Source organism: Asterias amurensis, chromosome 14 (genome assembly GCF_032118995.1).
Source record: "Asterias amurensis chromosome 14, ASM3211899v1".
Taxonomy (NCBI): Eukaryota; Metazoa; Echinodermata; class Asteroidea; order Forcipulatida; family Asteriidae; genus Asterias; species Asterias amurensis.
In genome coordinates this window covers 10822254-10840600 of record NC_092661.1, presented here as the reverse complement: position 1 = coordinate 10840600, position 18347 = coordinate 10822254, and the positions used below count along the sequence as shown (strand labels likewise).

General features: G+C 38.9%; 1 protein-coding gene across 2 annotated transcripts in view; it reads right to left on the bottom strand.

The window, feature by feature from the left end:
* Positions 1 to 18347, bottom strand: part of LOC139946838 (sestrin-1-like) — a 50427-nt gene that overhangs the window by 19547 nt on the left and 12533 nt on the right. The window contains exons 1-2 of one of the 2 annotated variants that reach the window (XM_071944565.1): positions 12944 to 13296; positions 9827 to 9892 (exon numbers count right to left, since the gene is read on the bottom strand). In XM_071944565.1, the coding sequence (XP_071800666.1) occupies positions 9827 to 9892; positions 12944 to 13159 (282 nt within the window). In that variant the 5' untranslated portion in view covers positions 13160 to 13296. Of the gene's footprint in view, positions 1 to 9826; positions 9893 to 12943; positions 13297 to 18347 lie in introns of those variants that run through there. The other variant, XM_071944564.1, reaches the window with a different exon arrangement.

Below are 18347 nucleotides of genomic sequence, written 5' to 3'. Positions count from 1 at the left end.
GTTGTCATCCAAAAGGTTAACTTTTTGTACTATCACCAGCTGCAGTCACGTTAGTCAGAGACCCTGCTCGAAAACTGTGACAATCCACGTGGCTACCGATGCAATAAGGGGGGCAAGACGAGTTGGACATCCATGCAGTGCTACTTTTACAGTTGGTCTTTGAAAAGCGTTTGTAACCGTTTGTTATCAAATGCATATGGGTAGAAAGATGTTGTAAAAAAGAATATAATTATCCACACAAACTATCTCGCAATTTCAGTTTTTCTTTTTATGCGAAGAAACACGGACACAAATTTGATTTCCATAAATGGCCGACTGTGTTAGTCGACGACGTAAAAGGAAAACCACGCAATTTCGATGGATATTTGTGTAAATCGTTGTATTCTACTTTTACAACATCTTTCTATAGACCGAAAACTGTGACAGTCCCAGTGGCTACCGATGCAATAAGGGGGCAAGACGAGTTGGACATCCACGCAGTGCTACTTTTACAGTGTAATAATCATGATCAAGTTTCCTTTATAAGTGATATTAGAAAGCAAACATCTGGCAACAGGGCTCATAGCCTCAGTAACATGTCTTAGCCTCAATGCTCCCCCCCCCCCCCAAAAAAACCCCAAGTTCTCCTTGATTTGTTCTCCAAAGGAATTGCTCAAAAAAGATAAAGTTTTTACCTCTGCAAGGCCTGAAATACCAATTCTGGGAATGTGACTTCTTCTTACAAGCTATAAAACTCATAACATTAGAATTTTAACAAATATCTGGCTGCATGGCTCATCGTAGCCTCAGTTACCCTAGCCACAATGCACCTAAAAATAAAACCAATCCTCTAGGTTTGTTCTCCAAAGGAATTGCTCAAAAAAAGTTGTTTTACCTCTAAAATGTCTATTCATGCTTTAATAGAAATTCTTGGAATTTGACTTCTTGGCAAGCTACTACAAAACTCTTCAAAAATAGTGTAAGTTGTGACATAATTTCCCAATAGAAAACTCCATCCATGGGGAGCTTTCCCCAAACAAATGTTGTGCCAACATTTGCTGCAATGGTGATCCATCCATCCCTTGACACTAAACCTCCCTTCATACAATGCAACCCATCAAATTTGTATACACTCAAGTTAGTACATGTAACCAAATCAATTTCCAATCACCAAGGCTCCCTTTACAAAAATTCCTCCATTTCCCCTAGGGTCGTGGCGGTTGATAATTTCTATATCTTGGTCAACTGCCAATGTGCATTCCTCTGGCTCTGACGTCCTTGTCAAAGCCCCCCCCCCCCCCACCACCACCAGGCAGGTGTTTCAGCAGGTAGAGAGGGGACGTGGGAGGTGTACTTATGCTGCAATCATTGGGTATAATTGTGCAAGGGGATTTATTTACATTTACATACGGCAGAGCTTCGTCCCTCCCCCTACTTCCCTCCCACCTTTGTACGTCATACAAGGCGTTCGATTTTAATAGGGTCATGTTTACATCCTGTAGCAGACAAAGGCTGCAGGGATTTACATGTACCACCAGAGATCTTGCTGGTGTGAATTGGGGGACAGCGTAAGATGATTACATAATCCAAAACACAGTAGGGAGCCCTACAGTTATAATAAAGGACTTTAATATATAGCACTCTACAAAAAACAAAAGGCTTCACACAATCAACAACAGAAACACACAAACAATTAATAAAGGAAGAACAAAACAAACAGATCAAAAGCTGGGATATACATTATTTATTTCAACACAAATCCAACTCTCTGATTGACAGTTGACACAAATTCTCTTTCGAAGTAAACACTCAATGAGAGCTTGGATGCTTTCACTTGTAAAGTTCGTTCTTTAGAGAAAAAAAAGAGATTAAGTGGCCATTTGGCACCAGTTGAATGAACCCTCAAGAAGGTGTCACGATTGGAAACCATCCAACTCCGAATCAAAACTTTACGTCAGTATCAGTAGGGGGTGCCATTAGTAAATCTGCGTATCAACCAAGCTCTTGCTCCGAGCTCCACTTCATTTGTTGACATTTGGGCCAAGGACGTTTGAAGTTGGTCAAGGATAAAGGCAACATCCTGTATTGATGCAGGGCCCGGGATTTATGTGTCAATGATCCAGATCCACTATACACAAGCTCTAAGCGGCAGGGCAGCGACACAAGCAGTCCGACTCACAGGAACACACAATCGCCATGTGTGGTATTAAGGTTTGATAGGTCGGGGTTCAGCCCTACATGGTAGGTTTAGTACTCATTAATCGCCTGAAAACAATTTGTTTTTCTAACCCTGCATCCTATCAAATGCAATACGAGAAACCTACGTACCGTACCACACAAAGTTCCCATTTCAAGATCTGATAAAAACATCATTTGAAAAAAATATAAACCCATTGTCAATTTTATCTTCCACAAAGATTTGTTTTTTTAGTGATCACTAAAAATAGCATTTGTCAGCCAATATACACTTGGATGCTCAGGAACAAACAATAAATATTTAACAGCTAGTGCAAAAAGTTTGATCGCTGTCGTCAACTTCCTTCTTTCAATGGCACACAGGCCTGAGACCACAATCTTGTCAGTACAGGGCAATTTTTTACTTGCCCACCTCAAAGGCCACCAAGGCAACAACCTCGACCCTTGAGGCAAATGCCTCCATAACTTCAATGAAAGTATCTAGTCTGGGCATCAGCACAGGACACAATTTCATCAAAGGGGGCTAAAGAAGAAATGAGACACTGAATCCACCTTAACATTGTGACGTCATGGAAAGTGCTTGGTGAAATCGATCCACATGGGAACGCTCTCGTACGTAAGGGCAAGGTTGTCTGGATGGCAAGCCACCGCCAGAGAGGGCAGCACAACAAAGACCACAGCTTCTCGACCCTACGTTTACTTACCTACGTACGTAATGTACAAGTATGTGAAATTACAAGTTATGTACAAAACGTCACCTCCCCTCAATGAAAAACAGGCCAAATGAATTATAAGATCACACTATAGCCACTTATCACCATGGCATCAAACTGGCGCACCACTGTGGAGCAATGCCAGCCAGCGCTGCCCGCCAGGCCCTGTTTATAGCAGTATCCCATGCTCCAGTTCACAAAGCTGAGGCTATGAAAATACAAGCCCAACCATGGGGGACTCTACAAAGCTGCTTGTATGGCATTCAGTCAGTAATTGCAACATACGTCAGTAAATGGAATGATAAGTAGAGTGCATAACATTCAGCTAAACCTCTTATGATGGTTTTATTTCAGTAGAGCTTTGCGGCCTGTGGGGTGTCTCAACGATTGTGAAGAGAGAAAGAGCCCCCTCCCCCACCCCCACATGTATCAACAACAACTAGAAGCAACGAATGCAAGATGAAGCAATTAAAACAAAGCAGGCAATTAGTTAACGAGAAGAAATGACCTCAATCCTAATTAGAGCTCTTAATCCGCTCTGCACGTCACACGTTTCTTTTTTAAAGCCATAAACTCAATTGACGCAACGGTTCCCAATGCCGACTCGATCAACCTCAGATTAGCCCAACAATCGTGAACTGGTTTTTGGAAGGGTTATCTATCAAATGAAAAAAACTCTAAAAAAGGTTATCGCCACATCTGTACCAGACGATCCAGAGATTTGTACAGTTGTACGTCATTGCTTCAATCTTTAAATGTCGACTATCTTGAATCAATAGTGCTTTCCTTGCCAGAAACGAAGAATTGAAAGCCAATTCTTTAAGAATTACAGCGACTTCTGTTTGGTAACAGCACACGCTGCCTCTACCTTGGTCATGCTCCCACTGCTCAATCTTAGTGAATTATTGCAAATAATTAACAAGGGACTACTCTATTTCCCACTCGCCCTCAGTTTGCTATGTGTACTATGGACAATACTTTGACAAGTCGGAAATCAACTTATTTCGCTAACTCAATTTTTTTTCAAAACCCTGACTACTTCAGAGTGATCCTTCATCGCTCTAATAAAATCCAACCCCAAAATTGAAAATCAACTCCCCAACTGCTGAACTTTGACAATGATAGTAAGCCTGCCCCTCATGTCAATCAATCAAAATACTAACTACAGAACAAAAAATGCGATTTTGATGGACTGAAAAAGGTTACAATGTAAGTATACTCCTTGAGCCGACGCAACAGTTGTTTTCAACGACTAAATTTGATGCAATCTCGTAGGTGTGTTGAACATGAACAAACTTTGATATTTGCGGGAAAAGCTTTCAGGATGCCAGTGTGCACCTCTGAGACGATTGGGATACACTTAAATCAATACATCCCTGGGGGGATGTCTCACTTGTTCAAAAGTAAAACGGATTACGCCCAGATTGAAACAAAAATAAAGATATTGATTGAAGTTTAATCTTCAATGATGTGCCTGCTCAATGTAAAGTGCATCAATGTTTTTAAGTACAGACGTGTATCTCATCTCGTAAGTGATGTTTGAAGCTTTGCATGGTGTGGAAGATAAGAATGACTATCAGAAACTTGTACAACTAAATCTCTTTTGGAAGGGGAGCTAGCTCTGAAAAAGAGCAGAGTCAAATCGTATGGCTTTGCTTAACGTAAAAAAAGAATAAACGCTTAAGGAATCAAGGTATTTCGTGCTTATGTCAAGCCTGTTTCACAGGATACCAGGAAATTTTCGCTTGTGCGAGTGCATACTCGATGTTCTTAGGCTTTCTTCGCTTACACAGCAAGCGCAGAAAATCCGCGCTTGCACAGTAAGCAGGGAATGGTGATTGCAAGTGCAGAATTTGGCAGGTAAGCAGAGCCATGAAATTTTCTGTCTTTACATCTTGCATTCTTGGATTTCATTCAGTTTTGCTGATCCAGTGTTCTCCTTTCAACAGTGCTCTGTTGGCTAAATGCCACTTGACAACATTTGAAAGGAGCTGGATAATTCTCCAGGTGGTCTGAATGACTATAGCAGGGGGTCTTTTCTTAGACACATAAAGACACATGTACCACAGCTCCTAACTTAGTTGACCTAAAAATAAGAAGAGGCAATACCTCTTCTGCAATGACATTTCCAGTCAATCTTTTTTGATTGGGCAATGGTAAGAAATGTTCAGCAGGGTGCATTTATTGAAATGACATGGACAACAACCCTTCATTTACCAAATTAAATGGATTATCCGGTCCCACGCCTTTTCACATCGCTGATATACACATTGACACTTGTACCACTGCTCCTAATTTTGTTGACCTAATAAAAAAGAAGAGGCAATACGTCTTCTGGAATGACATTCCCAGTCAATCTTTTTGATTGGCCAATAGTCAGAAATATTCAGCAGGGTCCATTTGTTTCATCATCAAATTAAAGAGATTACCCCACACCTTTTTTAGTCTGCCACTGGGTCGGTTTGAATCAGTATGCGCAACCGTTTAATCGCGAAGGTTAACAATCTACAAACTTTCAAACTTTATCATCGATTACGATTGATCCCAAAGCAAACAAGGACACAAGTCTGGACATGACCACACCGCAAACAAAGAATCAAATCCAGGTCAGATACAAGGCAACAAAGGTGATTGCCTTTAACTCTATGCCTCCTGGTCATTGCCTTGGTGCCCTGGAAATGCTCATGCTGTAGAAACTTACAGTTTCCTCATGTAGGGTCCCCTTTAACCAAGAAGAAAATGCCTTGGTGCCCTTGCCCTTTCAAAAACGAAGCATACAGGCCTGCTGAATCCATTCCCTCAAACAGAAAAACCAATTATCAAAACAGTCCAACAGAAAAATCAATTATTGGGCCTAATCAATCTACCCTATCTAACAGAAAAACTAATTATTCAAGATACCACTTGGCTGTGCAACACGCAACAAAATTTGAAAAACAAAAAATAAAACTCTGAAAACCCCAACCCTTAATCAGTCACGTTCACCACAGTATCATATACAGCATATATCAGTATATGTACACACTGAACAATGACTGCACAAAGGTCAACGTATAGACGTCCCTGGGTGGCTCCCCTCAGTGGAAACGTCATGGAAAATTACAACAGAGCATCGGGTGTGTACAATTACAGTGCGGATAATAAGCATAGGGAGCCACCCTGCTTGACAGAGAGAGAAGAAAGAGGCTGGCTAGGAATGATTGACAGCTGGAAAACTGGATAATCTGGGCACCAGCATCTCTTGTTTGAATTTTGAGTAAAAATAATAAGGCCAGTTGCAATTATTTTTCTAAATATCAATTTCCGGTTGCAGTTGTTTGGGACAATTAACTGAGCCTAAGGAAAGATTGTGCAATCCCTTGACTTTTCTTAGGACTAGGTGCTGGATGTGCAATCTGCATACCAGCAATCTTTATTCAAATTTTCAGTTATAATAAGGCCAGTTGCAATCATTCTTTTGAAAAAGAGCCCCCAACTATCATTTTCTGGTTGCAGTTGTTTTGGACTATTGATTGAGCCCAAGTAATGACTGTATACAATCCCTTCTTCAAGAAAACTACTGTCTAAGGTGCTTGTCAAGTGTGTTTGCTTGTTACCATTCTTGGGAAAACTCTTCAGGCCAATTTCAAAGCACAGGAGACATGCCTTGGTTAGCTGCTGAAGCAGGTTCGCCAATGTCACTGCATCCGAGCTGTTTTTTGGGGGTACTTACAATGTAGTCCAGATGGCGCTTAGCAGTTGTACCGCTTAAAAGTAAACGTATTCACAGTGAACGATTTCTCTTGCATAGCCAAGCAAAACGCTACACAATAGTTAAAAAAATCATAATTGGCTACTCAATATTGGCATTCTGTGTGCACAAAGTCTGTTCTGATAAAAAAAAAATTGCCAATGCAAAAGTGCTGGATGAAAATAGTTCCGCTCTGGTTCATCCCCAAACCCATTGTCATCAAATCCTACTTTGCATACGTGCATTTTGTGACGAGCCTACAGATTCCTACTTTATCATTTTACCATTTATTTTATTTGTAGGGCATAATAACTTGTTGCACTCAAACAAAATGTTCTGATACTAATAATTCCATACACATACAGGTCAGTGGTCCAGCTAAACTTAGGTCCAATCATCCGATGAGTTGTGACATCAACAGTTCAAAAGACTATTGGGCAAGTACCCGCTGATCTTTCAAAACAACCCCCTTTCTAAGCCTACCTTTTGACCTTGTAAACTGCACTGTCATAGGGAGCTATGCAGACCACAGCATACCCACATAATAATCATATTAGCTTTGTGTCAGTAAGGTCCTTCCCCCCTGTTTTTTCTTCTCCTTTCTTCATTTTGACACATTTGCTCAATTAGAATACAATGACCTTCTAGTTACTTATCAAATCAGCCCTATGGAGAAGGCCATTCAAAATGATAAATATTCTGATATCTACACCTGCACTGGGAGGGCAAAGTCTTTCAACATACCTTAATATAACGGGTTAGTTTCTACAAATTGTGCCGTTGGCAAACTTTTTACCAACAAAGAGAAAACTTATCTGAACCCCACCCCCCCCCCCAAAAAACCCCCCCCAAAAAAAAAACTGTATAATATATGTAAAAAATAAATGAATAAATAAATAAATAAATAAATAGAGAGAGAGAGAACAGAAAAATAACAAAATAACCAATTATAAAAAAGGTTAATAAATACAAAATAAATGAACAAGTAAGTAATAAAATGAAAATTTTCAAAAAAAATATTTATTGTTTCTTTCTGCTTTGAGAAAGCTTGCTGAGTTAAAAGATGGATCTATTTATAAAAATTAAAAAAAAAACAATTTCAACTCGAAAACACAGACCAAGTGGAAGCGCTCTACAGACAGTCTAATACCTATCTAATGCAATGCAATTGATTAAACAGGCCTACGTGATTCCAAGCACATATACAAATCTTCTAGTACAGACCATCCCCCCCCCCCCCTTTACAGATTACGAGAGGAATCTATTCATACTTTAAAAAATACGATTCTCAACTCAAACACAGATCAGGTGGAAACAACACAATGAGGGAACCACCGCGATTTAAATATAGTTGTATATGACAGTTGACGACCCCTTGATGTCAAATGATTAGCCTATTTACATTGAGCTGGGTGGCGTGATGTGTGAGTGTGTCATGTCTTTACATGTACCGTCCGTACACTCAACTCTGGCTCCAGCCCGATCAACCACTAGGAAAACAGCCACACAATGAACTCGTCCAACAAAGGCTCGGAAAACCCTCTGTACAAACCGCACGCTGAATCATCTATTTTAAAGCTTGCACTAATGAAAAATAACTGAGTTTCACTTTCCAGGTTGACAGTGCGACCATTGGAATGCTTCTCAGTTTAAAAAGAAGGAATTCTGCAAGTGTTCAAGGAAATTCTTTTGGAAAAGTATCGGGAGGTTCTGATACTGGAGCAACAGCTGATAATTTTTTGTTATAAATGACTAATTGTCTATTGAGACTAATGTAGAAGGAATGTCATTTGATGACACAACTTTTTGTTTAAAGTTTCAGTACATGAAGCTGCTTTCAAAAGGTTTTGCAATAAATTTATCAGCAACATTTCACCAGTAATTATTCATTTTAGCCTTCGAGAAAGACTCTACATGTACTAGGGTCAAAACATCAGGCCACTGAAAATTTGTTGTAATTATTCTCAAATGATCATCTTTTTAGCCTTGTGTGCTCGGTGAATATCTTAATTAATCAATTATTGATGCAATACTTCAATTAATCAATTATTGATGCAAGACCATTAGTTATTTTCATTGCCGACAAGTAATTCCTGTCCTTTGATTTCGTTTTAAAATTCATCCCAGGGTGAGGCATAAACTCCAACAAAAAAATCAAGGTGTGTTTAGAGGTTCCTTTTTTCAAAAAGCTGTACAAATATTTACAGCGATTGTACATATATTTACAGGGATCAGGGATTAGGGTTTGATTAAATAATCTCCACAAAATATTTGATTCCTGAATGGACAATTTCTTTTTAATCCCTCGAGTCAACCAGGACTGGTACAGATAAGGATCAGGGGTTAGCCTGTACACAGCCTTCACCAGATTTACAGACAACATACAACCGGGTAAAACAAAACAAAAGCGCTACAAAAGTTGTGGTCAACATAAAAAGTAAAAGTGAAAAGTTGATGAGAGAGTGATGAAAATCAATATTAAAACCAGGAAAGTAGGGTTTTTGCTGAACTCAGCACTAGTGAGCTGGTCGTTTCATTAGTCTTCAATCTGTGAGATATTTCACAAGTTTATACTTAATATTAAATTGGGAAGCATTTCAACACTGAACTAGCGAGCAGGATCGCACAAAGGAATTTTGGCTGGTCCTCTCGTTGTTTTGAATGGCCATACATGTAGTAAGGGAAAATATGGACAATGCTTTCACACCAACCAGGAAATTTTAGTTCAGTTTTGCTCTCAAGTTTGGAAGACTCAAGTTTGAAATGTCGCCTCCTTTTTAAAAAGTTGTATTTGGAGTCAACTTTCCTGTGCAAATAAGTGGGCACTTTCACATGTTTTACATGCAGGTTGTCATCACATGATACGTCGTTGAAGATCTTCACAATCATCTTGAGAATGTAATGATTCAACTTTGACAAAACATTTATAGATCACAATGAATTTGTAGCATCAACTTTCCATCTAACCCAATGAAATTTACGGAAAACAGGGGAAAAGTACTCGACAACAACAAAATTACTGGACAAAATGGGGGAACAACATATTGTCTGGACTCGTTTGGGCGACTTGTTTGGTTCCGATACTGTCTCTGTAAGCAGACCATGCTACGAGTAAGAGTAGTTGAATTGGCAAAGAATCACCAGATGTATCTCCTTAAAATAAAATATAATAAATATCCCACAGGATTGTTAGGGTGTGTTGACTCACCTCTGACCGTCTGATAAACCCACTCGGCCCATTAGCACATTGCCTCGGTACCTTCACTCCTTTTTCCTAGAAAAAAAATAAAACACAAAAAAAAGTAGATTTTTAGAAAAATGAAAACAACAACGATAATTGTTAATTTTGGCATCAACCAGGGTTTGCCCATTAACTTTTTGAGTGACTGACCGGCAAGACCAGCTAGCTTGTCATTTCACCGATCCACCAGCTGGTTCCACTGGCTTTAAAGGCACTGGGGTGGATTTCACAAAGAGTTTAGGACTAGTCTTAGTCGAGTTAGGACCAGTTACTCGTCCTAACTTAGGACTATCCATGCAATTTGTATATCTCCTAGGACTGGTCCTAAGTTATGACTAGTCTTAACTCTTTGTGAAATCGACCCCTGGACACCTTTGGAATTGTCAAAGACCAGTATTGGATACTGGTCTTTCCTCACTTGATGTATCGTAACATCTACAATAACAACATTTTGACTCATTTGGTCACTGAAGTTGCAAGAGAATAGTAACATAAAAAACACCCCTGTTCACATAAACTTGTGTGCTTTAAGATGCCTAAAAACGACTTCAGTTTTGTTAGTGAGAAATTACCTCTTTCTCTATGTTATTTCAGAGAGAGAGAGCCTTTTTCTACCAATGGTTTATACCATCAACAGCTCCCCATTGCTCGTTCCCAAGTGATTTTTTGATGCTATACATTATTTTGAGTCATTACCAATAGTGTCCAGTGCCTTTAAAGGATTTGGGTACTTTTTCAAAATGTCCATAGATTTACATTAAACTTACAGGGTTTGAAGATAATGAAAGTGGAAAGCTTCCCTTCAAATATTACTTTCTGAGGTGCTGTAGTTTTTAAGAAATGAGTAAAACAAAGTCATGAAAATACGTTTGTAAATGCTTTAAATAATTTTTCGTCTCATGAGACCGAAAATTATTTTCATGACATTGTTTTTCTCATTTCCCCCAAACTACAGCACCTCAGCACGTAATATTTTCAGGGAAGCTTTCTACTATCATTATCTTTAAACTGTGTAAGTTTAGTGTAAATCTGTGGACATTGTGTTTTTTGTCCTACAAAAAGTACATACACCCTTTAAAAAAAAAAAGTGAACTAGCCAGCCCAGACTGGTCATTTGGGTGTTTTGGACCGAATGCTGTACAAGGGGGGCCAGAATATCAGACCCTGGCTGGATGTCAAGGTACTACAGAGGGGAGGGGGGGGGGGCAGTAGATCGCAACAAGGGACTTGGAAATAAACACAATGAGCCACAACAAAGAGATGGCTGGATGTGATGATTGATGGGCTCCCCAGACAGTTATTGTCCTCTGATGTAATGCTAGACAAAAGACGACCTCAAAACAGCAATAATCCTACCACATAATACATACTGCGTAGCCTACATCACACTTCATAATCTTTACATGACACCTACATGTTTAATTACAGGGATATATACTGCCTTGAGCGATGGCATTCTACCATTTCCAAAGTGGGAAATAACCTGTTTCCAACAAGGGAAATAACCTAACAGTAAACAACTGTCGCAATGCAATAGGGGGGTTTTCTACCAGTGCAGAACCAAACATAAAGCCTTAAAATAATAGGTTGAAAGATTTGTACACGAGTGTGTCAGCCCACATGAATTGACTCTATTACCGATTGTGTAATAAACAGGAAACAAGGATATCCTGGTGGTTTCAGATCAACCAGTCATCCTGTTCACTGTAAAAACCTTTCAACTTCTTCAACCAAATTCACCTTTTCTCAGAATGCAGACAGAAAATTTGCAACGCTACTCAGATTTAATGACTAGAAAGTTGACAACTAACTCGGTTACCCGAAATTCCGGAAAGAGAATCAAGATGAACATGATACGACAAAAACAAATACACTGGTACAATGTGGCAACTCAAAACAAACGAAAGGAAAACATGCAAATCTAAATACTTGAATGTCTTCCGTAAGTGAAATGACATTTACACAAGTCAGGCATAATGCTCATGTTGCACCAACTCAATTTCACTGTTAAAGTAAAAACAGATTAACAAATAACTTACAGGGTTTACAGAAGGTAATGGTGACAGACTTCTCTTGAAATATTATTCCATGAAATGCTTTACTTTTTGAGAAAACATTAAAACAATATCAATTCTCGATATCGAGAATGACGAATTTGTTTTATACACATGTCATGACACGGCGAAACGTGCGGAAACAAGAGTGGGTTTCGCCCGACTCCGATGACCGATTGAGCCTAAATTTTCACAGGTTTGTTATTTTATAAAGAAGTTGTGATACATTAATGTTTACCGAAAGTCTCCACTGGCTTTAAAACAGAATTACATTTGATTTTGATCTCCAATTAACCACACACTCTCTCTCTCCTAAGGGGAAACAAATGGAAACCTTACCCTATACAAGGCCACACCATTAATTAACACGCAAACAGCTTCTGGAAAGCTCGGTTTGAAAAGTTATTTTTTACTAATGACCGAAGTTTCTTACTCCAACTGCACAGTAAGTTGAAAACGTTTCAGAATTGTAAAGTTGAGTGTTTCATGAACTTTGAATGTTTGAAATGCAATTTGATTTGAAGTTTGATGGTTTGTCTTTTGTTTTGATGCAATCAAATAAAAAATGGTTATTGATTTTGGTTCAATAAAAATTCTTCAGAGTTGAGACAACAGGCAACAACCCCAACCATTTCACCTATCTTTAAAATTAAAAGACAAAATTAAGGCTTGTTAAGACCCTTTGAAAAGTTACATTTTAACCAAATTTAATACCCAGAATAAGTGAATATAGCAGGGTAGAAAACGCTTGAGTCACTCACACTTAATGTTTTATAACATCACGCTGCACTATTTGGTTGTTTACAATATAAGACGATAGGAAAATTTAAGACATTTAATATAATACTTTTTATGGATCCACAGAAACCATGATATTTGATTCAATAAATAAACCAAATTTTTAACAATTTAAGGTAGACAAAAACATTAAAAAGGGTGAGATTTGAACCAACGGTCTCCAGAGTACAACCCTAATTCATTCGATCTTGCCAACCATTGATGATGTTGCCATTCCCATTGTCTTACTTACCTGTAAACATCTCAAACACAACGTAGGTCTGGACTTCAACTGTCCGTCTTCCAAAAACAACTTCTGCACCTCATTGTACGGGCTCTCGGCCCTCACTCTCTTGCCCATTATTCCAACTTTAGCTTCCCGTCGGCTGCTCTTCTTCAGGGAGGATGTAGCAGTGGGATCCTTCAATCCAAGTAAAACACTGTCTCCGCTCTTGTAAACCTCAACCATCCCACTCTACTCGTTTCACCTGACAGTTTATTGCTAGCTGGCATGCAGTGTAGCAATACGGATCCTCTATTGCATCACTCCACACGGTCTACACACATGTGAACCACTAGCAGCAGGTTGTTGTGCACGTCCACCAATACCCAGGCAATACACTAACATCAGCTGATTCTGTCCTTCTCCCTCTGCACTGTTGACAGCTGACCTTGCTCATGAATAATTCATAATGAACACCATCAGCTGATGTTATTGTGTGCATAGATACAGCGAGGCTGTGATGATGCAATAGGGGGAGGGCTTAGCCTACTTAGCTTTGATTGGTCGAGTGATGCTGCATAATTCATGAGATAAAGCTGGTTTATTTTGATGCTGTTTAAATGCGTCCTTGCTTTACATTAGAAAACAGGGAAGTGTACAGTTAAAAATCTGATAAGAATTCATTATGTTCACAACATTGGGGGGGGGGGGGGGGTTGCAAGAGGGCTCTGCCATAAAACTTTTCAAGGTTGCAGTCTCTTTGTTTGAAATTAAGTCCAGACATGTATTTGCCATCAAAGAAATTCACAACATGTTTAGCACAGCGAAATTTTACAAAAGAATTTTAATTGAAAATTATTAAGCAGCGAAGGAATTTGTTATTCTGGTTTCACTCTTGCGTTTCAACTTATTGCTGTCGGAATATCTACAAGCTTAAACAACAAACACCTCTTCATCCTTCCAGATTGTTTCAAATACATAATGTATACAAAATATGCATAGTACGTGTGGTTACTACATGTAATTAGAACAGGAAGCGACAGTACTAGGTAAGGTTAAGTAGAAAGAAAAAAAAATAATTGTATGTTCAATGTACAGTAATTAGCAAGAAGAAGAATGAGGGCCTTTACACTTTCAATAATTTTCTCAAGGAGACATTTTTGTAATTGTTAATATTTTTAGACTCACAAGCCGAAGTGAATGTCACTATATGTATTTACATGTGTGACAATAAACAATTGAATTGAAGAGCCGACTTAAAATTTGCTGGCTTTGTAGAACTTAGAAGTATAATATTTCGCCAAGATGAAGCGAAAACACAAAATAAATATGAGTAAAAAAATAATGCGTCTTCAACAACAAGAGCAGGGAAGAAGTCGGTTGGTCGGTAGGCGACATTTCATTTCACTTTCATTTTTCAATTCATTTAATTTTTTTGGGGGGGATGTGAAGCCAAGAGTTCTAAGAAAAAATGAACTTAATTAGTATTTAGTAGGCCTACTTTATAGCAAAAGGAAAGGCGGAACTTTTAGTTTCAGATGTGGGGGAAAAAAAAACAGAAAACCAAAGCAGAGGTAGGGACTGAAAACCCAAACCACAAAGACACCCCCGGCGGGATTCGAACCGGGTTCCAGAGAGGCAGAAGGCAAGGAAAGGTACACTACCACTTCACCATACAACCAGACCCCAGCCCTAAAATAAAACCAGTTGAATATTCATGAGCTGATCTGTCACTATTGTGCAAGACAACACACTTTTAGAAGAGTGAACTTTAAAGATCTATTTTCTGATCTACAATAACAACAGGAAACTGAGAATGAATATTCATTGCACAACTAATAAGGGCCTTAACAATGACCAGAGAACCTGATTGGTCAGTCAGCAGAATGAATATTCATGAATTGATAAAAGCACAACAATAGTTGTTTATCCCGTTGGTCCTTTCTGTGTATGGTTGGTTAACAAAGGACCCCCAGCATGGTCATACATGGATTCAGAGGCACCAGTGACAAGCAGGGTCTAGGGCCCAATTTCATAGAGCTGCTAAGCACACAAATTTGCTTAGCATGAAATCTCTCTCTTGATAAAAACAGGATAACCAACCAAATTTCCATTTGTTGCATATTGCTTGATACTGGTATTCAGCTGTTTTTTGCCGAAATCCTAAATATCATGTGAAATTTTGGTTGGTAATTCTGTTTTTATTACTAAGAAGAACTTCCATGCTAAGCACAGCAAATTTGTGTGCTTAGCAGCTCTATGAAATTTTGCCCTGCTAGCTTGAATCCATGGGTATATCATGGGTTAACCATGTGTCCATTCACAACAAGTCCAGTGTATTCCAGGGTACCACTGAAAGTGGAACACGCTGTATTCCCCTCTGAAAAGAATTGAGGCCAGGCAGGCAGAGTTTGGACCCTTGATATTAAATAGCAAGGTTGAACAAACTTCTATACATTGTGTGGCTCTGGGCTCCCTGGTGTAAACAACTTTCTGGAGTGAAATGGCACTTCGGTACTGTCACATTTAATACAGAGTAGCCCTACACTTTGGAACACAGTACACTTTCTTGGGTCTCTTTAGTCTTGGACTTGGCAAGATTCTACAACAACTAAGACCAGCAATAGCTCCAACCACATTTCTACAGTTTGAATGAAAAACAAAGGAGAGATCGAAGAATTATAATGGTCGAGAAAGACCATGGGCTAAAGTACAATAGCCCACGTTTTTATGCACATTGCATCTTGGGTTAGGAAACTAAGGACAAGTACCAGGTTGGCCCTACACAGTGAAGAATGAAAAAATGAAGCTGCCAGGAGATGGGCTGCAATATTGAATTTTGATAATTGCTAATTGCCAAAATATAAATTTAATATGTCAGTTACATTGAATCCCCACCTCTGGGCCCTTAAATTTCCTCAAATAAATTCTCAAAGCAACTTTTTTAGCGTCGTCAACAGTACAGCCAACGAAATACATATTTTATAACCTCAAAGAATACATGAACAGAACATTCCCTTGCCCCTGAAGGTCAGCCCCATTGGGACGTAATTCTAATACATTAGAAGGTCATGCCCAAAGAACCCCCTCCAGGGCCCACTTTCATAAAACTGTTAAGCAGAAAACACTGCTTTGCAAACATGCTTAGCAAGAAATGAGCAGGGTACCAGTCACAGCATTGGTAAATGTAAATTTTGGCTGGTAACCTATTTCATTTTTGCATGTTACTAAGCAAGAGTTTTCTGTGCTTAGCAAGTTATTTGTGCTTGAAGGGTTTATGAAATTGGGCCCAGGCTCTCAAAGTCCAAGATCGAAATTTATGACTTCAGGTCAGGATCTGTTCAGATCTGTCCCAGTACACTTGCCAGAGCCCCTGCATGAAAGCCAGCATTCCCCTCTGCACAGCCAGGGTCAGGGTGCAGTATACAGCGGCAGTGGAAAAGTACTGAGACAAGTGGAAAACTACTGCAGGGGAGGAGAGACACTAGCTTCGGTTATTTTTGTATACGAACCAAAACCTGTCTTATGTCAATCAAGTGCTGTTATGGAAGGGAAAGCTTATAAAAATTGTTTTCAATACAAAAAAAATGTAATGCAATTGGACCTCTTAACAAAATAAATTGAATATTCATCAGGTCTGATACACATACTTCAAGGAGGCAGCAAGGCAATTGCCCCTGTGCCTCATGGTAATTACGTTGGTGCCCTGAGAATGCTCTAGTCAATATTTAAAATTTTCTCATAGGGTGCCCTTTACCATGGAGTTGTACCCTTGCCCTTTTGAAAATGAAGCATTGATTGTTCTCTTCTTCTACATTTCCATTTATTTTAATAATCAAAGGTTTTATTGCCTCTTATCCCCACTATTCTTTTTATTTGTTTAAAAAAAATTATCCTCAAGCAGGGCATGAGGGTAAAAATCTATAGACACAAACATCCTTTTTCCCTGAGTTATAAAATATTACACTGTTCTCTTTTATGTTCATGTATTTATTTTTGATAACGAAAAGGTTTCATTGCCTTCCTAACGTCTCCATTGTTTTTTTTGTTGATTTTTTTCTAACTTACCCTGCAAGCAAGTATGAGGTTCCAAATCTACAGGCCACACAAACATTCTTTGTCCCTGGTTTATTAATTCTTACATTGAAAAAAACAAACAAGTCTCCATTGTTGTTGAACTTGAAAGTTTCCCCAGGCCCCTTTCCCTTGTTGTGCCCAGGATTCTAATAAACTATTAACTTTCACCAATTTACCTGTGGCAACAGATGTCGCTATAAAACCTGAACGCACACAATGAACTCACATTTAAAATGCACCTTTATGGATACTGTACAATGTGTACATAATAAGATGACACATAATCCTTCAAACGATTATAATAAAAAACTAAAAACAATTGGCCAACAGAGGGCAGCTGTCAAGGTCACAGCAGGCAGGATTGTTTTCATAATAGGTGGGTGCACAGTCTACATGTATGTCTGTGAAGATACAACCTTGAGAAGTGCCAAGAATGATAGCAAATTACTTGGTGAATTGTAAACAATTCTTTCTTCAAATGACAACAATTTTGACACAAATTTTCCCTCTTGGAGATGGAAACCATGGTGACTGTCAGACCTGTACATTTGAGTAAGTTTGCTAATAAGATTTTCTTGGAAAATCCCCCAGGTACCCATTGGTACATGTACATTTATTATGATCACTTACATGAATGCTATAATAATATTACATAGCTCTCGTATCCGTCACTCAGTGACGCTCAAGGCGTTCCAACATTCAGTATTTTTCCTGCAAGGTACATGTGGGACTACGTTTGAACATCTCTATGGTTTTAATTATGTTACTCCTTCTACATAGCACCATGTGGTTTACAGGTGCTGTGGTGCAATACGCAGCCAATCAAACCAGGAACACTTCTATAGAAGTTCTTTTCTTTTCGATAAGTGCACTGTGGTTCTTTGATGTGTGTTACACAACACACTGGACCATTGGCTTTATGTCCCAGGCAAGGATATTGTATCAATTGGTATACAACAGTATGTTTTAGAAAAAAATGGCGGACCAATCAACAACCTGGCGGACCAGTTAAAAGTCAAGCCAACTGGGCCAAATTTCATAGAGCTGCTAAGCACAACAAAATGCTTAGCATGAAATTTCTTCCTTGATAAAAAAAGGGTTACCAACCAAATTTCCATGTGTTGCATGTTGCTTGTTAGTGTTACTAGTATTCAGTTGCTGTTTGCTTATCCTAAAAATCAAGTGGAAATTTGGTTGGTGATCCATTTTTTATCAAGTCAAAAATTTCACACTAAGCAAATATTTGTGCTTAGCAGGTCTATGAAATTGGGTCTTGGTCTTGCTGACCAGTTGTAAAACAAAAAGCAACGGGCAACCCTTTTTTTGGCCTCTGTTAAACTCCAGAGCTAGGACCACT